General features: G+C 32.3%; 1 protein-coding gene across 4 annotated transcripts in view; it reads right to left on the bottom strand.

Annotated features, from left to right (window-relative positions):
• The window catches only part of LOC118190521 (DNA repair protein RAD51 homolog 3-like), a 67,458-nt gene that overhangs the window by 36,194 nt on the left and 9,419 nt on the right, over positions 1–21,845 (bottom strand). For 2 of the 4 annotated variants that reach the window (XM_085821050.1, XM_085821053.1), the window contains exons 1-3: positions 18,472–18,743; positions 12,229–12,472; positions 7,190–7,341 (exon numbers count right to left, since the gene is read on the bottom strand). In XM_085821050.1, coding sequence (XP_085677176.1) covers positions 7,190–7,341; positions 12,229–12,472; positions 18,472–18,589 — 514 coding nt within the window. In that variant the 5' untranslated portion in view covers positions 18,590–18,743. Of the gene's footprint in view, positions 1–7,189; positions 7,342–12,228; positions 12,473–18,471; positions 18,744–21,845 lie in introns of those variants that run through there. The other 2 variants (XM_035361244.2, XM_085821052.1) reach the window with 2 other exon arrangements.

Genomic DNA, 21,845 nt, shown 5'->3' with positions numbered 1-21,845 from the left:
CGATGAATTGGAACATAAATAATAGAAGTAAGGTGAAATCACATGCTTGGAAAACTTCTAAGTGTGAGAACACTTGCCATCTCTGGGTAACTTACTGAAATTTAGCACGAAATACATTTTAAATAATACATGCCAGAGAAAATAAAATTAATACAAAAATGAAAATACAACTTGAACACACTGAATAAAAATATTCAAGGGAATACAATTTACTAAAAAAAATAGCCCGCATAATGGAAAACTATGTACAATAGAGGGAAGAGAAAATTACACAAACATTTTCAAAATTTTCAAAACCTAGCATTAAAAAGCTAGGAGAAAACCCTGAAAGGAAATACGATAAATAATAGCAATTAATAAACATTGCACTATAAACAGAATCATATAAGACTAAACAGCAGGCATTAAATAAAAAATTAAAAACATAGTTGCATAGCAGTGTTTATAAAGATAGTCATCATCATGTCAAACTAATGACATCTGGTGCAAAGAATATAAACAAAAAAAAAAAACAAAAAAAAAAACATATGTTCTTGATTTTACCAAAGAATATTAAACTTTTATGTACTTTTATATCTGCAACCCCCAGTTTTAACATTCAATAAAACTACTGTTCTGAACACTGTTTTGATTTCAAGTATACACATAAGAACAGCCTATTCTTGTATGCACTCACCACACATGTTTCATATGTTTAGCATCATTTTACTTGAGAGTATCTACCATTTGTAAAAATATAAATATAAGGCATATAGGTTTTTATTCATTCTCATAAAATATCATATTTACTCATGTTCCGCGTAACCTTTTTTTAGCACAAGGTTCTGAAAAGTTATTAAATATTTATGCAATTTTTCCCATCTTGGAGATAGTCAGAAAGTGAGCTCCCTTAAATTTTTAAATGCATTTGTTCACATAGTGATAATTCTCATGTTATTAATTGATTTGCTCATGGAAAGTGGGTTCAGGAACTCTGTTTGATGAAGTAATAACAACTAAAAGATTAAATTAAAAAGATAATTAAAGAAAACAAAAGACATTTAATGTTCTTGATGGTTCTGAAAATTACTGAAAGTGGAAAAACAGACTGATTGGTGACCACTTTTTACACAGGGTTCATAGCCACATTTTAGTTAAAAAAATAAGCACCTATAAGCACTTTTCAAGAACATTTTAAGAAAAAAATAAGCACCTGTCTAATTACATTATACACAACTGCATAAACCTTAAAAATTAGACTTGAAATATGAGAAATGCAGTATTTATCAAGAAAGAATAAGCATTACCTCAACCATGGAAAATAATTACTTTTTTTTTTTAAATTTTAAATAATAGTTCAATTTACAGAACTAGTTTACAACGAGAGGAAAAAAAAAAAACTATGCAGAACTAAACTATATTACAAGATTTAATGATGAAATTTCAGTTCAAAATAGAGAAAATAAAAAGGCATATTTATTGTATTCACTTGGAACCTAATAATAAATACAATTTTATTTTTCCACTCATATTGATATTTAAATAATTTAAATCTAAATTCTGAACATTTTCTAAATTTTCATTGTATATCAGTTTTCTCTTAACAGATATTGCAAGCAAAGTAATTTAAGTAATAAAGAGGAACATTTCTGAAATCAGAAGACAGAAATTTGCTTCATGCAGTCATTCTTTAACAGTAAAATCTTAACTAACCCGCATACTTGGAAATTGGCGAATATTCGGACAGTCGAGCGTAACTTGAAAAAGAGGAGCGGGGGGGTGTAGACTGTAGCCGCTTTTTAAATTTTTCCGCTAAATAAATGCTTTTGACATTTCGATATGCGCATCATATAAAAATAAACCAATGGAACTGAAAAATATTCTGCTTAGCAAGCACAGTAAAACTCTTTTAAGTGTTCATACACAAATCTCGGACAGAACATCAAAATTAATTATCTCTGCAAAATATTGCAAGCATTATTGCGCAATATGTGCGCCGTAATTCTTCCTTACGTGATATTACGCAATCGGAATCAACAGCTGCTGGTATTGGAAGAATAAAGAACTAAATAACTGGTGTGTTTTTCATTCTAATTTTCAACAGACGGCGTTAAATTTCCAGAATAGAATCATTCTTCGCTTGGGTTGGTAGACCGCAGAACTTTTAGTCCTATTCAATCCAGATTGGAAAGTGACAAAAAAAAAAAAAAAAAAGTCCGTTGCTTGTTTTGCAGCGAACTGTAAAAGTTTCAATATTCAAGATTTTGTGGAGAAAGGGGAGAACCTACCTCCCAATCTTCGTACTGTATAATGTATTGGCCAAAAGAAACAAAATTATTTTGACTATTCGATTACTTTCCCTTTATTTATTACTTTCACATTTCTTTGACCAATAGTACGACGGGCACCTGTCTAGTCTAGTCTAGTCTGTGCGACTATTGCCGAAATGTCGCGCTGCTGCGCAACTTGTCCGGCTCTTGATAATAAGCCCAAACGGCACATGACATTGTAGTTTCTTGACAAATTTACAGAGGTCAAATGTGATTACAGGGGGCGACAATGCGTCGCAAGGCCTTTGAATGGCGCGCGCATCAAGAAATTCGCAAAGCAGGAGCCGTGAGGATCTGTATGATATGTTTGTGTTGTATCATCAAAGAAGACACAGACAAAATCCAACAATTTCAATTTTGACATCTGAATTTAAAACACTTCATAATAATTAAACATACTCATACTTTATTACATAAATACTACGGTAACATGAAAAGAAACATACAAATTGCAATTGAGAAATAAAATTATATACACTATATACAATATATACAAGAGCTGTGCATACCCTTCATGAAGATTTTACGTGGGGAAATTTAAGTCCCTGGCGAGGTGGGCCACGAGTGGTCTTAACGAAGCATCTTCATCAAGAATAACATAATCCAAAACATTAAGATCAGTCATGTGGTTACATTCCTGAGCCTTATTAAAGAATTTGTTATTTGCATTATGCAGATACGTCTCGATGGAATCCATTTTCAGGTCACGGTGTAGAGTGTGATTAGAGACATAATAATGTGCATTAGTTATCATTCGAAGAACTTTATTTTGAATAATTTGTAACTTGTCTATCTCCTTCTTCTGAACAGTTACCCAGGCGGGAGAGGCATATGAAAAGATAGGTCGTATGATAGAATTATATATATGTCTTTTCCTCTTTAAATCTAATCTGGAAGTCGCAGACAGAAGCGGCGTGAGACTTCGTATGACTCCAATAGTTTTGCCTCTAATGCAGTTAATATGGTCTTTCCAGAGGAAATTTGAACAATATTTTAGTCCGAGGTAGGTAGTGCTTTTGACAACAGGCACTACAGTGTCAAAGAGCATCAGCTGTGTTGCCAAGGGATGATTCATTTTGTTTTTCTTAAAGATCAGTAGTTTGGACTTATCTGCATTGATTGCTATTTTCCATTTGGCGCACATTGTTCCAGCTTGGGCATAAATCTCTGCAGCTTCTTTACGGCAAAATTCGGTGACCCAGACTTGACACCGAAAGCTGTGTCATCTGCGTAGCACCCCATGAAGAAGTTTTGATCAAGGTGTTCAGCAGGTAAGTCTGCTACGTAAAATAGATAGAGCCCTAAAACAGATCCTTGTGGGACCCTGGCCTTCACTTGTTTCGTAATAGATTTACTTTCTCCAATTTGAATGTGGAAAGTCCTGTTGGTCAGAAAAGAATAAATAATTTTAATCAGCTCATCACTGAACTTTAAGCTGATTAACTTGTAAATAAGCCCCTCATGCCAGACGCGGTCGAACGCCTTCGCCACATCTAGCATGAGTAAGGCAACGTATCTCTTGTTGTGCAGTGCACTGCCAATGAATTCGTTGAGTCAAACTAACTGTTTAGTCGTGGAAAGTGCTTTTCTAAAACCAAATTGTTCTAGAGGTAGTTTATCCATGTGAGGCTGAATACGGCTAAGGATAATTCTTTCTAGTGTTTTACCCATACTGGGTAACAGGCTAATGGGCCTGTACCCTTCTGTTTTCATAAGATTTTTTCCCGGTTTAGGAAACACTATCATCTTAGCAGATTTCCAGATTTGCAGAAAATAACTGTTATAAAGACAAGCGTTTAGAATGCCTGTGAGCCGGTTGACCATATTAATCGGCAGCCATTTAAGCGCCACATTATTTACATTGTCCTGCCCTGGGGCCTTCCTGTTCCTGAGTTTTTTGATGATGCTAAGTATTTCATGGGGCGAAGTGAGCTCAAGATGACTCTGCGTATCATAATTATCCATCCAGTCAGAAACAGTGGAGTTTACTAAGGTAGAAAAATCCTGATTAGATGGTGATGTGTTCTGGGTAAACTGCTTTTCAAAATGTTCAGCAAGCGTGTTACATTTTTCACTATTTGTAAGTGCAATCCCATGCTCATGATAAATTGGTCTGTTTACAGTATTCTTATTTTTTAAACGTCTTACAAAAGACCAAAAAGAACTACTTGGCTCATTAAAGCTTTCTATCTTTTCGTCCCATAGATCCTTACCGTAAATACTGATCTGTTTTTTGATCTCTCTACTGAGCCTATTCATTTCTTTCTTTGTGTTTGGGTCATAGGTAAGGTGAAACCTCTTTCTGATCCTGTTCCTGATAAGATTCTGATAAGATCCTGTTCCTGATAAGATTCTGATAAGATCCTGTTCCTGATAAGATTCTGATAAGATCCTGTTCCTGATAAGATTCTGATAAGATTTTTAATTCTAGTCAGTAGTTTATTTGTGATGTGCTTTCTAGGAATCTTTCTGGTGGCCGCATCATAAGCGTTTTGTATGTCTGTCGTCAGCTGCCTCGCAGCACGCTCTATGTCATTGGGAGTGCATAACATAAGGTTTTTGCGATTTTCTGAGAGTATTTCATTAAACTCCCTCCAGTTCATCGTATTGATAAGCGCTTCCATGACTTCCTTAGTCGTACCAAGAGTGGCAATGACTGGGCAGTGATCCGAGTCCAGATCCTGTAAAACCTCTAGGCCGAAAGACAGTGAGATGGTGGAAAGGAAGATGTCAAGTATATCACCCGAATTACCGTTATTGGGCAAGTAAGTGTGCTCACTCGGCACATGTAAATAAACCGGGTAATTATTTATGAATTCCGACAATTTAATACCGTTGTTATTAGTCCTCCTACAATTCCATTCTTGATTCTTAGCATTTAAGTCACCCGCAAGAATGACCTGCTTGCTGATATCCAATATCTTTGCTAAGTAATCAACATCGAGAATATTCTTTGGAGGATTGTACATAGAGTTAAAATACACATTCCCATAGTACGGCAGTCGGACAGAAACAGTGACCAGCTCGTGTCCATTAAATCGCTCGTCATTGATTAGGCATGATTGTAGGGAGCTGCGGACAAAAACTGCGACCCCCCCACCTCGGTGACTTAGTCGATCGCATCTATAGCAAACATAGTTCGGAATTTTCATCTGGGTGCTCGGCGTAGCAAATGTCTCCGTAATCATTGCCACGTCAATATCTTGACCCCTGAAGAAGTTAGAAAGTTCCATAATTTTATAAGCAATGCCTCTAGCATTCCATGTCATGATCTCGATAGGAGCAAGCATAGGTCTAATTTGACCCATTAACAATTATAGAGGAAGTTTTTATCTCCTGATTATTTTCTTGAATTCCTCTGACCTGCTATGAAATTTGAAAACCAGCAGTTTTTATAACGGAAACGAGTTCCGCCAGGTCAGTGAAGACTTGTTTCGCTTCACTTAAAATGTCTGAGTAAAGTCCAGAGGACAGCGCCTGTGAATAAGTTTTGTTTTCAATAACCCTATTGGGGAAATTGATTTGTTTATCTGTTTTTCTTTTCGGGAATTTCTCACATCCCCTGAAACTGGAAGTGTGGGAACCCCTGCAATTAACACAAACCGGTGGCTTGTTACTATTATTTCAATCAGGGCAGTCTTTCACATAGTGCTCTTTGCTACATCTGACACATTTGGGTGCATAATTGCAACCCACCTGTGTATGATTGAACCCCTGACAACGAAAACATTGCAGAGGTCCTTGTCTCCCCAAATACTCTTTAACTTTGATTTTCATATGACAAAGGAATCTTTCATTATAGATTTCCTTAGATTTTTCAGTTTGGGGCACCTGTCTGTACTCTTCGTGCACACCAAAGGTTATGTTAATGCAGAGAAAGGGGAAAAGCTATTTCCGGGAGTATGATTCACCATCTGACATTCCATATTAGAAAGAAAAGTTGTTTATTTAGTTTTGGCTTTGGTACCGGGAAAAATAGCACGTTCATTAAAAAAAAAAAAAAGCACTAAAAGCAAAAAATAAGCACTAAAAACAAAACAAAAAAAAAAAAAATAAGGGCTTTAAAGAAAAAGTAAGCACCTATAAGGGCCTTTATATTTTATTTTCAAATATAAGGACTTATAAGCACATATAAGGACCGCTACGAACCCTGTTACAGTTTGTAGCAATGGCACAGACAGCTCTTTCAGTAGCATTAAATGATCTGAGGCCCACAGATTAGCAGTGGACAACAATAAATGTGGACAAGATTCAAGATATAGGACAGCAGAAATGAAAATGCCTTAGTAGTGTAATGTTAATATGATTATATATTTTTATTCAAATGTAGGTTTCTTTCAATTAAATAATATTATGATAGCTACCAGCGATTTATTCATTTGTTTAGTTCTTATTGTACTCATGTTAGAATTTAGAAATTAAATTATTTGTATAATTTTCCTTCTCAATTTTCATATTTCATAGTAAATATGATATTTCTTTTGTTATTATATTATAATACCCAAGATAAGTAAAGATAGCTAAACAAACATTTCTAGCCAGTTCACAAAGTCAACAATACTCATTACCTCTCTTTTCATAAGAGGTGCAGATAATCAAAAAGGAATTTTTGACACTAAAACATTTAGCTAAACAAACATTTCTAGCCAGTTCACAAAGTCAACAATACTCATTACCTCTCTTTTCATAAGAGGTGCAGATAATCAAAAAGGAATTTTTGACACTAAAACACAAGAAGTGATATATATTCATTTATTTACTTCAACCGAGGTAGAAAACATATAATTTTTATTCTAAATATATTATTTTATAAAACAATGATAAATGACAAACATTTCCCTTACATTTAGGTTAAAATAAAAAGGGAAATGTATACAAACCTTTTGCTTCAGTCTTCAACTGCTGCACAGTAGCAGATGCTATTTGAACCAGTCTCTGGACTATAAAACTTCCTTCTGTATCAATAAAAAATGCTTCTCCATCCAATCCACCAAAACGTTTAGGCATTTGAACATTTACACACAACTGCAAACTATATCAACAAAGGAACATAAAATAAATACTTAAAAATCATAAAGAATTCATAATTTTCTTGCTCACTTATGGAAAGAATGCCGAGAAAGATACAGCATTGATCTATATGAGAGCCATCTTAAATTTTAGGATAAATTTTAAGAAATAAAAATAGAGGTGAATATTTATTTTGCAGTAATTTTGAAAAATACCTTAATTTTCCACCCTTTTTTCAGAATTTTCTCAAATCACAATACAGTTTTCTGAAATCTTAGGATACTGTTAAAGGATATTGTTAATTATAAGTTTTCAGACATATCTGTGACCAATATAGTGGATGCAGGCTTAAACTGAAATTATTTGGCTATATATGGCTAAACAATTAAGTTGTGGATATTTTGTAGTTTACATATATGATAATAATAAATATAGTTTACATAGTATTTAAGCAATAATTATTCTATATAGTATGGTAATAAAACTCCCTCTTCTAATTCTGCAAATGCATTTATCAAAATACCCATCTACAAGACCCTACTAAATTTAAGGACAAAAATATAATGAAAAAGAAGTCTCATTTTCGAATAAATAGTGTATTACTAATTCACACAAATTAACACTGCAAAAAATACTAGAATAAAATTCTTTTATTGATAAGAATCTATCAAATTAATTCAAATACATTAATTACAGATTCAAACTACTTATTTAAAATTATAAAAATTGTATATTTTTAAGTAAAATTATTATACTCGTATATTCTCAGTGTATCAGTCTTAAGCAAAATAAATGTGATTACTCATTGTTTTCTGTTAATGAAGCTAAAAAGCAAATTATCTTTTCAGAGATAATAAGATTTAGTCCACCTGTATGAATAAAAAATGCTACTCCATCCAATCCAATTTTATGTAAGATGTATTTAAAAAATGTTATGAGCTATAATGAGTGTTTTAAATATGTTGCTGATCATATGCACATGAAAAAAAAATTAAAACAGTTCTTATGTAATATACATATCAAAGTTGACTAAACAAGAGGGGGAGAGCAGAAGAAGAAAGGCTAAAAGAAAATCTGAAAGGATTTTAACACTAGGGGATTTGAAGCACTTTTATGCCCTTACTGAGCTTGCAATCTACCTGTTTGGTCTTTAATTCACTCCTGCAAAAACCCTTTTTTTTTCTTTTCCTTTCACCATTATTATTATGCATCACTTTCTTCATATTTACGCCACATAAAAGTCAATACAAAATTTTTAACCTTTTCACGATGGTGCGCCTTTGTTTAAGACGCTCGTGCGGAATGGAAGGGAATCGAAGGCAGTCACCATACAGAACAGAGGTTTTGCATCACTAAGCCTAATTTTATTAAAAAAATCAGAAAAAAAAAAGTTTCACTTCTAACATCGTAATTTTTGGTATCATTTTAGATAATTACTTGAGCTCTTATATATGCTAAAATTAGCACTTAATAACGTTTTTTTCTTTATTTTACACGAAAATATACTTAAAAATTTCCTTATCTTGTAAAATCTTTTTCGGAAGCGCTATTCAAATTATTTCAGAATTTTAATTGACAAGATCCATCAATAAAGTTTAAAATTAATAAAACAACACAATAAAGACTATTTTCAGTAAGAAGTAACAAAATTTACAACGAAGACTGTGGTAAATCTCGAAGCATGGAGAAGTATCACTTTTTAACTCTTAGAAAAAGTATCACTTTCTAACTCTTTAGAAAATGAATCATCACTCTCATCTCTGTTAGTAAATGGTTCATTAACCATACAAGGGCATTCTTCCTTTGATAAATAGTGCCTTCCCACCATAATAGACTGGAGGTGAGGCTTTCCGAAATAAAAAGAGAAGAAACGGAAATATAGCTGAAGGCAATGCAAAGCGTAACAGGATTCCACATAGTAATCCTAAAAGACCATATATAGTAGATGAAAAAAAAAAAATAGAATAAAAAAAGGAATTGGATATAAATCAGACACGCGAATATTTATATTAGAACGCGAATATTTATATTAGAACGGGATGATTTAAAGGGCCCAACTCTGTTTATGCTTCCCCCCCTCGCAACAGTTGATAAGTAAAATAAAAAGTCAGACAGAATATATCAAACTCAAGGTCACGAGCCTAAAACTGTGTTCAAAAGTAATGGATACAGGATGCCATCTAGTGGCCTTCAGAAAAACATTCCAGCTTAAAATGCATATACACATCACCCGTCCTCTGAATGCAACCTCTAGTGATGCATGGATGGGATGCCTGGCTGTAAGAGACGTTCTTAAGGAATGTGTATATGGGATGCCTGTCCTGAAAAGCAACATATGTTTAGAATTCCAGACACAGTGCTAAGTTTTGACATACATTTATTTACCTATATTCTTTTCTCAGTTCATCATATCAATGTTTAGTTTTCTTGCAAGATGACCTACACAACGCTTTTTGTCTTTTTATTCCTAACTTTCTGTGTTTTTAATTTTACTTAACCCATGCTTATAACCACACTTTGATGTTAACAGTAAGTATGAAATAAAACTAAATATGACAAGGTAATTCCCCATTTTTTTTTTTTTTTTTTTTTTGGTGTATTCCAGTAGCTGTATAATTTCATTAAATTTTATTTATTAAATACAACATTTTCCCCACTTACGCTACATGAAAATCAACAGCAGAATCACAAAATATTTAAAAAAAGCATATTTTTAGAATTCTAGATAGAGCATTAAGTGTTACCATAATTCTTTTTTATATTTGCAAAAGTTCAAAATCTGGACAATCAATACCTAAAACCCGAACATCCAGATCACCAGCAATCCATAATTTTTTTTTTTTTTTTTTTTTACATACATTTGATACTTTTTTTCAGAGTAAAATGTGGCGAGTTCTGATTTTTAATTTCACTTTGGCACTAATGCCAACCTGGCGCATCATTATTTATTAGCCCAAATGGGCATTAGCCCAGAAGGGTTTTTAGTCTTGAAACGAAATTTTGCATTGGTTCATTATAAACAGCGTTTCACTTTTCAAATTGTTAAAACCAAATATTAGAGCCCTGCATTATATTTAAAGAAATTAAATAAGGAAGCATCTACATGGATGTACGCATGTTTGTCGCACTGTGAAAAAACAACGGTACCTAGAGCCATCAAATTTTGAATAGCGTAGTTCTCCACCTGAATATGGGCACCTGGAAGCTCGAATTTGGAATTTGTTTTATTGTCTGTTTCACATTTTGTAAAACTTTAATGAATCTTTGATTAAAAACTCAGCAACTTCAAAGTGAGCAGTAGAAACACTGTAAGGAATAAAACACTTTTATGTCCAGCAAGCAAGACAGTTTATCGAAAATTCTCAAGATATGTTATTTTTAAATATTTTTAGCCCAAATACTCTCGAAACGTGTATGTGTCTGTAAAAGGAAAAAAAACCCACTCATTTGGGCATAATATAAAATCTGAAAGCTTTCAGAATTTTTTTTATTATTTATTGCTTTGATCATCGCATGATTATCAACACACTGCAGCTTGAGAAATGACTCATGCAGTGATTTCTCAATATAAATTTTTAATATTAGTCATTGAATACTACAGAGCATAGTAATTTTTTATGTTCACATTACGCTTGGAGATGATTACAGAATTCAGCTAACTCCAGTACAAAATGTTAAGGAGAAGTTTAATACAAATTTCTTTCGATATGCAAAAAATTGATTTTGTAAATGATACTCATTACATTTAGTGCTCCATGAATTGAGAATAACTGTTTTGTTATTCAGTTAAACCCAGGGCAATGCCAGAACTGGTGCACCCGAACCGGGCAGCAGAATTTTGAGAAGACAAAAAATTTTTTTTTTATTATTATTATTTTATTTGGAGAAGCACTAAGAAATAAAATTAAGGAATGGTAAAATCTTAAGAATTTAGGGAAGGCATTGGGATACAAAATTTAGAGGCAGCCAAATTTTTGAATTTAGGAAGGTGGTAGGCAGCACATTTATTTTTTTATTTTCTTTCTTTCTTTTTAACGAGAAGGAAGAATCAGTAAGGATTTTACGATTTGCCAACTGCCAGATAGTTGAAATTAAATCCATACAAAATAAAGTTGATTTTGAAAGACTTGGTTAGAAAAATCACAGAATGGAATTGTGTTTTACTACTACCCTAACACTGAAAGATCATGTTACAAAGCAGATTAAGTGAGCAGATATTGGTTCAAAAGTCCACACATTCCTTTTCCAAGAGTTTCCCAATTGCGCTACTCTTTTTAACTACACAACTGTGCACTATTTTCCAATTTCACCTCACACTGGCCATCTTCTCACACTTATCCTGCAGTTCCTAATTAAAGTCTACTACAATGTACTGTATGCATGTCTCTCCTAACCGGTGTTATTTGAGGTGCCAGTAATAGCTGGGAAAAAATTCCAGCTGAAAGTGGTAAAAAATATAGTATCATAGTTCCAAGAGCTATTCTGTTTGTTTACTTTTGGTTTCAAGGGCTCATGTTGACAGAATTCTATCAAATGCAACTAGAAATGAAACTATTTACTGAAATAATTACCTGCACTTTTATTTGTGAAATTTAGTATACTTAATATCAGTAATTATAAATTTAATAAAGTAGCTATATTTTCATAAAGTTATATATCTTTAGTCTTCAGGGTTGCCATACCAATTTCTAATCAGATTTCACATCAACATTTATGTTCTAGTGTTAATGGTGTCCTTTAAACAGAAAGTACATTTTATACATTACCTGTATAATTTAAATACACATAATTTTCTGATATATTACTAATGATGCTATGGCACAACAAAGCACAGTTTCATGGCTAAAAAATTTTTATAGAAATTGTAACAGGTTCATAACTAAGTAAAATGCATACAAATATGTCTTACCACAATTGTGTTTTTCCAGAACCTGGGCAACCACAAATTTCTGTTACTTTTCTGACTGAAATGCCCCCTCCTAAAATTGAGTCTAGTAATTTGCAGCTAGTTGTTACTGGAGGTGAATCTTTTTCTTCAAGTAAAATATTCAAGGCAGAACAACTTTTTGATTCAATAGTTGATTTGGAATGGCTTGGTTTTGGAAAAACCAGGTCCAAAACGTCCATAGCTTCTTGAACTGTCAATTGTGTTTCTAAAAATAAAATATTATTGAGTAAAATCTTTTTATTGTTCTAATGTGAAACATATCTTCCAACAGAAAACTTTTCACCAAATACATGTTATAATTGAGCATTTTAGGAAAGGATTTTTAATTACAGAGACAAGACAATTTTTAAATTCTTTAAAAAATGTATCCACTTCCCACTAATTTTATTGGTAGGAAGAACAAACATATAAAATTAATATTTAGAAAATTAAGTACACTGAAGTAGACAACATAATCCTCAAAGTTAAAAAAGAATTGATCAGTGGCTTCAACAGCATATTTACCTGCAGTCAGAAGCAAGATTTAACTCTTGTTGAAACAAACTTTTACAATGATAATCAAGTGAAAATAAAATGCTCGACTGTAACATAAAATTATGTTAACATACTGACTAATATCTGTCAATGACATGGCAGTTAAAAAATTTAAATCTTCATATGATTTTTAGGCTAATCTTTGAAATATGGTAACAGGTAGTTTGGCGACATTTTGGTAATGTGATAAAAGTTACTAGCTAAGACTTTAGTAGTGTACATGGATAAAGTCAAGAGTGTGCGCAATGCCATTTTTGTGCAATTCTGGGATTTTTTTTTAAGTGAAAATAGGTCAACATGCACATAGATGATACCGTGTATGTGCAATTCTTAAAAACGCGGCAAGCAGTTTGCGATTGTGCACTTTCTCCCAATTCCGCACCTAATCTTCATCATGATTAAGCATTTTTGTTCCATAAAAGTTCTAGCATAAGCGTAATTCGGCTAGCAGATTGTTGGAAAAAAAATGTTGAGTATTAAAAAAAAAAAAAAAAAAAAGCCTTTACTTCATGAAAACAAAATGCCGTTAAAAAAAAAAAAAAAAACTAGCAGGTTGCTGTAGCAGGGTTGGTCGCCAAATTTTCGCCAAGTTACCAGATTAATCTTTTTTTCTTCACATTGCTCGCCTCTACTTAAAAATCGCTGAGCCTTCGCCCCATGATTTGTTTCCACCTGCGTTTAAAAATATTCCTTAAACAAGACATCGCAAATATTTATGCTACGGCTTACTACTGCTTTATCAACATGATATTGTTCTATGAACAGTTGCACCTTACCTCATTTTGCACAAATATCGTAGATTAAATAACTAAGAACATCATCCTTTCCTGCTTATTCCGTTTCCTTCTTATGAAGACATTTTCTCCACTGAATTAACAGTATTTTGGAATATTATTTGTTGGTGGCTCACTTGTTCATATTTCGATACATCTAGGAACTCAACTAACGAAAAGAAACCCCTGCCCTAACAAGATCTTTGAATTTTTGTAATGATCCTTTCGTAACCAAAAATAAATCAGTGCTAAAACATCTAAACTTGGCAAGGTAAGTACATTATGTAATTTTGATATAAATGGTATTAAAAGCAAGACTGATGGTCAAAATATCCATCATAAGGTCCAGCAAATTGATTACGTTCGTGTTCGTGTCCAATTAAATGTTACAAGAAAATAAAGCAAAGAAAAGTATGATAATTTAAAAAAGAAAAGAAAGAAAAAGAAAAAAGATTTCACGTTCTAAATTCGTCGACGACACATTACAAATGGTTGTATAGCAAAGCTTAATCTTTCAGTATAAGTATATATTAAGTTCTAGTAGAGTCAAAAGTCGTTAATTCGGACACCCATAATCCGGACCTCAAAGCTACAAACTTTCTGCGCATGATGCGTGTGCACAAAATACGTTTACGCATGCACGTTTAATGTATAACGGATGGTATAAGCTAAGCTAAAATTATCTAATTCAGTTAATGTTGCAGACTGCGTTGTTCCTTAATCTTCGAATTGGATCCGCCTTATTATTTTTTGCAGACTGTTAGAGCAATTTTATAAAAGTAAGCTTGAACTTTTGATTATGTCAAATAGAATTTCCGATATATACAATTTACTAATATGTAAAGGATCTACAAAGTGAAAGTATGTTTCGAAGTCCATTAAACAAAAGTGGAATTGCTGCAAAAAATGACCTAACCATTCCGAAATCTGTTTATCAATTTCACGCTGCTCTGTGGCAGGGGGGGGACGCCACGGCGCGGAATGAATTGGAAGTTGATCTGTCAGCACTATCCTTATCTTTAGGGCAGATGTTTTCATTTTATTTGGCTTATAATTCCTTACTAAATGTAGTATTTCATCTCGATATATTCCGTCTTTGATATGATTTAAATCAAATTCCTCGTCATTATAATTTGCTTCCGATAGTGAAGAAAGTGACACAGATGTTATTGAAAACAAAAAAATTTCGATTGACAAATTAGTCGGTATTCTCGACATAGCAATTATAGGACTTGAACAGTGGAACTTTGTAACTGAACAAAAAATTATGTCTGTTTATAGAATTAAAGAGAAAGTATTATCAGATAAAACGAAACAACTTACATTGAAAGAAATGTTTAATAAAGTAAACAAATAAATATTAAGCTTTTTTTTTTTTGTAAATTTTGATACCCTTTAGATCATAATTGTTCTTTATTTCATAAATTATGGTTTCATATTTTTAATTGGTTGATCTTTACAATATGGTAACTGGTAGTTTGGCAACATTTTGGAGGCGATAAATGTTACTACCTGGCACTTTGGTAATAATGTGAGCAGTACTCAGTTCCGATTACGCATTATTTTGTGTGAGGGAAATGAGAGATCATGGGATATGTCATGTGATATTAATGGACGAATTACAGTTCTTTAATCGGAAAAAGGGGGAAATCGGGAAAAAATCAGGAAATTTTGTATTTGGCTTTATTCTGTGTTGTGTGAAACAGTGTTCGTGAATTTTTGGATCCCATGGCCGTAACTAAAGTGAATTCGAAATGGGTATTTATGTATGTATTAATTTAATGTATGTGCTCATTTATATTTTAAGTAGTGTTTTTGAATTTAATTATATTTTAATTAATTGATAGTTATTTTGTGAATTTTATGTTTGTAGGAATTTGGTATACGTTTTAGTTGAAGTAAACGTGCATGGAAATAATTTAAATATCCGACAATAAGTATTTGTAATGGTTGCGGTATGAATTCGTTGGTGACCTGTATAATGTAATAGATGATTTAGAGGTAAAAGTTTTTGGATATTTTATTTATTTTATATGTGGAAATGTTCATTACTTTTTCGCGATCAGGTAATTTCATATATGTTCTTTTTACCGGGTTTAAAGATTGAGAAAATTGTCATGTATTTTCGTGAAATTTTTCGAATTTATGAGAAAAAAGCAGTGTACATGCACATAGTGAAGGGTGTGCGCAATGCCATTTTTGTGTTTAAATTTTTATGTGCAATTCTGGGATGTTTTTTTAAGTAAAAATAAGTCGGCGTGTACATGGTTTAGTGATATTTTAATTAAATGATAGTTATTTTGTGAATTTTATGTTTGTAGGAATTTGGTATACGTTTAAGTTGAAGCAAACGTGCATGGAAATAATTTAAATATTTGATACTAAGTATTTGTAATGCTTGCGGTATGAATTCGTTGGTGACGTGTATAATGTAATAGATGAATTAGAGGTAAAAGTTTTTGGATATTTTATTTATTTTATATGTGGAAATGTTCATAATTGGAAAGGGTAAATACTTTTTAGCGATCAGGTAATTTTATATATGTTCTTTTTACCGGGTTTAAAGATTGAGAAAATTGTCATGTATTTTCGTGAAATTTTTCTAAATTATGAGAAAAAAGCAGTGTACATGGATATAGTGAAGAGTGTGCGCAATGCCATTTTTGTGCAATTCTGGGATGTTTTTTTAAGTAAAAATAAGTCGGCGTGTACATGGTTTATGTGTATGTGTTATTTTGAAAAACGCGTAAGGAGTATGGTATTGTGCACTTTTTCCCAATTTTGCAGTGAATATTTGTCATGATTAAGCAGTTTTGTTAGATAAAATTTCTAGCATAAGTGTAATTCGGCTAGTAGATTGTTGGAAGAAGTGTTCAGTAGATAAAAAGAAAAGAAACATGTCTTTACTTCGTGAAGACAAAATGGCGGCGGGAAAAAAAAATAGAGGGTTGCTGTAGGAGAGTTGATCGCCAAATTTTTGCCAAAAAAACGCCAAGTTACCATAATGTAAAGATCAACCTTTTAATTTTATAATTTCTGCATGCCATCTTACCAGATTTAAACTGATGATCTATAATCCAGAATTGCCGAAGTCCCTACGAGTCCGGATTAACGACTTTTGACTGTATAAGCGTAATTCGGCTAGCAGATTGTTGGAAAAAATGTTGAGTAAAAAAAAAAAAAAAAAAAAAAAAAACATGCCTTTACTTCATGAAAACAAAATGGCGTCCAAAACAAAACTAGCAGGTTGCTGTAGCAGGGTTGGTTGCCAAATTTTCGCCAAGTTACCATAATCCAAAGATTAACCGATTTTTATTTATTTAAACATACATTTTTCTAAAATCTACATTTTCTTGATAATTCTCGACTTCATTCAATAAGATTAATTTAATTATACAATTAAAATCCAAGTAAATACAAAAATAAATGTACTGCCGGTAAAATCCTAGTATACGGTGCAGCCTTGGCGCGATTTTGAAAATTATTGCCAACACCAAAAATGATCCAAAGAACGTCTATGTATATAGACTATACACTATATACTATGTGTGTATATACACTATATACATAGTATTATGCTATGTATAACTATATATATTCTTTTGAATGACCCGTTTACTACTCATCGTATATGCCCCGTTTTTACTGCTCATCATAAAGTCGCCAAATCCCGTGTGCACCGAATACTAGGATTAAACCGTACTGCCCTTATGGCGAATAAAGAAATGTAGTCTGCACTAAAGTAAGAAACTGCATTAAAAAAAAAAAAAAAAGTATATTTTCTGCCATTAGTAAAAAGAATTCAGCATGATTTAAGTAGATCAATATTGCTATATACATATTATAAATGTCACATCTACAAGTTCTGATGCATATTACGAACTTCTTTAGGTTGATAAAGAGAAATACAATATTATAATCAATTGCAAAAAAGTCAGAGTTCAAAGGATATATATTCGATAATATAATACTTACATATTTTCCTATTAATTATCTTTGAGAACAACTATCACCAAGCAGTATAATTTAGGCACTGATAATGTATAAGCATGATATAAGGTCTTGTTTACAAAACTAAATTGGTTATCAAGGATTAATTGCAGTTACATAAAACCAAGCTCTTATGAGTGTGTTGGAGCATCATGCTTATCCATTATTGGTGCTAAATCATACTGTTGTGACAGTTTTTGTTTGTCAGAAATGGCCCATAAGAAAATGTGTAAATACTGATAATACTACAATAAGATAGAAAAATTCAAAACAACTCATTTTGCCTCATAAAATTTTATATACTGAATGAAAAATTTGAAAGCCACCTGTATTTCTCCTTTCAAGAATTAAATGTGACAATCTTGAGTACTTATCAGTTACCTCAGGTGAAATTTTTTTTTACAATCATTTTCTACGGCAAGAGCTTTTTCCCAAAAGAACATCTTTCGAGACTGTAGCTAGTAACCTTTATCGCCTTACCAAAATGTCGCCAAACTACCTGTTACCATATTCCAAAGATTAGCCAAAAATACTTTGCTTCTCTGCGTACCACCTACTTTTCTCTTGGGTACCAACGGTTGAGAACCCCTGCGCTAGATCATGTGTTGACCAAACAGCACAAATTACAGGAACAAAAGTATAGTTACGCAGGACTACAGAAATTGTGGTTTCTTAAAACAGAAAAGAAAATCTATTCATTTAGATTAGTTTGGTTTAAATGCATTTACAAAACCCATCCGTCAAAAAGTAAATATGTTATAAAATGCCTCAATGACAGAAAATCACGTTAGTTGTTTGCTTGTATATGTTTCATGTCATACCTTAGATGATAAATATAATTACAACAATCTTGAAAATGGAGATTCTTTTTAAATTCACAAAAAGAAGTGCAGAAGGAAATATATACCTTTAGAGAGTTCACTTGGTTTGAAATCGCGTAAATCATCCACAGTAACAAAACCGGAATTCAATAACTTAAAACGCGTATTTTGAGAAAAAGGAAATGTCGTCAAATCTCTAGACATGATTGAATATTCAAACTTGGATATATATTACCATAGAATTTCGATCAGTAATACACATAATTAAGGCAACATTAAAAAAATCAAATTTTACAAATACAAGCAGACGATCTCACAGCAACATTTCCCGCCAGCACATTTTGAAGTTATAGTACTTTCTCAGAACAGGTGTTTTTTCTCTTTTATAATGCTCATTATCAAATATTGAGAAATAAAATTATATAGTTATACATGTTCATCTACCAATAAAATTACTATTAGAGTTATGGTACTTTTCCGTTATACGGGCGCCACGAAAGAGCATGAGATATTTTTCCTTATAACGGTATTAATAAATTTTAAATTCATTATAAATAAAGTACAATTTAAATTTTAACAGAGAGCATGAATTGGATATATGGAGTGATGTTTTGGAAATTTTTGAATAAAATTTCATTTTTCTGAAGTAATCATCGTCACTTTGTCGTTTACTACGCCCTTTTCACCGCCCTACGTTCTTTCAACTGTTTGCGTATGACTTCCAGTGTTTGGGTCTACAAAATTGTGTCTGTGGTTAACTCATATCATCGTATCCTGCATCTTTGAAATCCTTTGTTTTATATGCTTTCCATCAATCTTCGAAAACTGTATTACCGTCTGCGACAACGTTTTCAATTGCGCCGAGTAAAGTTTTAGCTGACTCGATCCTAAGGCTCCTCTAGACCTAGTATGTAGGAGCTTTAACCGATCTGAAACGGTACAAGAGAACATTCCTTTGTTTCTTTACAAATTTTTCCAAAAATCCATTGTGAAGGAAGAACACGTCTAATGTTACTCTTTCTTATAAAAAGATTTTCACTCAACTGAGGTTAATGCATGGCAATAGATAAATTTTACAGCTGAGCTGTAAGGAATAGGAGCGATTCTTCAAACCAAGTGCAAAATCTGGCAGCTATATTTTCTCGGCAAGATCTAAGTTTGCAACGCCATTTTGGCGTATCTTAATTGGTAAAACACAACGTAAGCTATTAATTATTTTTACAAAATTTCGCTTGTGAAGAATTCCTTTATCCTGCAGTAATTTCCTGCCTCCTCCTCATTTTTAAGTAAATCCCAGGTTGTTAAATCCATTTTCCCTCTATAAAAAGTGCTTTTAGGTGAATAATGTAGACGAAGAGAGTTAGTTATCTATGAAATTATGTTTAGTGCGGCTCTAAAAAAAAGCTGCAAATCATAACGGGTAAATATTTGGCTCAGTTTCGCTCATAAAACAGAGATGATTTAAGTGATCACATTGTTGCTATCTTCACGTTACTATACATTGTTTTTTCGTGGTGCCCGTATAACGGAAGAGTACCCGAGTTATTATTGTTATCTGTTGTAGCTGAACATAAGGGGACCAGATTTCGGAGTTAGAAATTCGGGATGCTATATATATATAGTTTTTTAAATATCTTTTTTAATAAATTGTTTTATTATTATTGTTATTGTGGTAGAGGTAGTATGTAGGTCTATAGATATATATAGATAAAGAGAGAGAGAGAGTATTAATTTTTAAGCAAAATAATAAATTTTTAACCCTTCTAAATTATTTGAAGAAGCAGCCTTATATATGAGCCTGAAGCATGAATATTTCTTAGAACACTTTTTCTTTTTTTTTTTTTTTTTTTTTTTTTTTTTTGACCGCCTTATGCAAAGCTTCTTATAAGCATTGCACAAGGAGCAATTTTCTGGATGCTTTCAGAACTAATGCAACTTTCATAAGAATTTATTTTGGTGATTAACATACCCTTCAAAATGTCCACTGTTTAGAATGCTAAGATTAACATCAGCCAAAAAAAGAGGGGGAGATATGTCTACAAAGATGTGTTCAAAGTAAACAGCAATAAGTTAGAACGCATAGTGAAGTTTCGGATAAAAACACTAAATATTTGAAGGTAAGGCACGAAACGTTACAAAACAATCACATTGTTCTAAATAGCGGAATCTTTAAAACCAGCAAGATTCCTAGGAGTTACACTAAAGACACAAAATGTATAAGATATAATCAAGAAAAATAAGCTTAAAGACTCCACGCAAGACTTCAGCAATCATAGTGAAAGAAAATAAATCCTGGCAATAAATCACGAATGCCCAAGTATGCTTTGAAACGGTACTAATTTTTACCGAACAAATAATCTCGAAGTGAAGGGGTAAAATTTAAATTCTAAGTACTGAAAATTTTATACAAAAAAAAAAAAAAAAAAAAAAAAAAAATGAATAAGTAAAAGAAAGAAACGCTTCATGCTTGCATGAATTCCTTATTTCAAGGAGCAGAAATTCTATATTTTCGTCTCTTGCAGCAAATACTGAAGTTCAATGAACTAAGGTCTCTGAAAAGAAAGAAACCCTTCTCTTCGTAGGAAGGTGGGAGAACGGAATATAAAAGTGTTCTTACTTACGTTATACAAAAAGGAACTATATACATACATAACGTTAAAAAATCGTATAAACTTCCTAAATGATGAGCAGTATAACCTAATATAAATGACGAAGAAGAAAGGAAAGCGTTCTACCTTGGCCATGGGATTTCAGATTATATCAATAAAGGATCATGTATAGGTTATATCAATAAAGGATTATGTCTTTGTTCTTTCCAAGGATTTAAAAAATTCTTGGAAGGAACAAAGACATAAGCAAAATGATGTCTTTTTCTACAACTAATAAAGAGAAATTATGGTCGTCAACGTTGTTAAACTAATTTAATAAATAACTATAAAACTCGGAACTTTCCGAATAAGAACGTTAGCAAAGGCAAATTGAGTAAAACCTCCAAAACACGTCCTCACTCTTCGCTACAAGGTGAGGGCAAACATATTGCTTTGTTTTCCATATTTGGACTAAACTTTTTTTTTAAATTATTAATTATTATTATTTTTTTAATTTTGGCTTTCCTGTCTTACATTAGGTTAGCTTCTTATATAGACTTGTTAATAAGCAGTATATATAAGAAGAATAATAGATTTATATAAATTGTTATGTAACTGGACCTTCTTCTTTTTTAAGCCCAAAGGGGCGTTAAACCCAAAAGGCTATTAGTCTCAAAAAGACATTTTGCGTCGCTTCACTTTCTGTGTGTTGTTCACTTTTCAAACTATTGCCACCAAATATTATCGCCATGTATTATGTTTAAAGAAACTAAATAATGAAGAATCTCCATGAATGCATGAATGTTTCTCTCATTGTGAAAAGAAACGATACCTGGAGCCATCAAATTTTGAATAACCTCCAACCGAGCATG

The sequence above is a fragment of the Stegodyphus dumicola genome, chromosome 7 (genome assembly GCF_044657685.1).
Source record: "Stegodyphus dumicola isolate Sdum_Otavi_A_Nest chromosome 7, ASM4465768v1".
Classification (NCBI taxonomy): Eukaryota; Metazoa; Arthropoda; class Arachnida; order Araneae; family Eresidae; genus Stegodyphus; species Stegodyphus dumicola.
The sequence above is the reverse complement of the archived record's forward strand: the minus strand, read 5'-3'. Positions and strand labels throughout refer to the sequence as shown.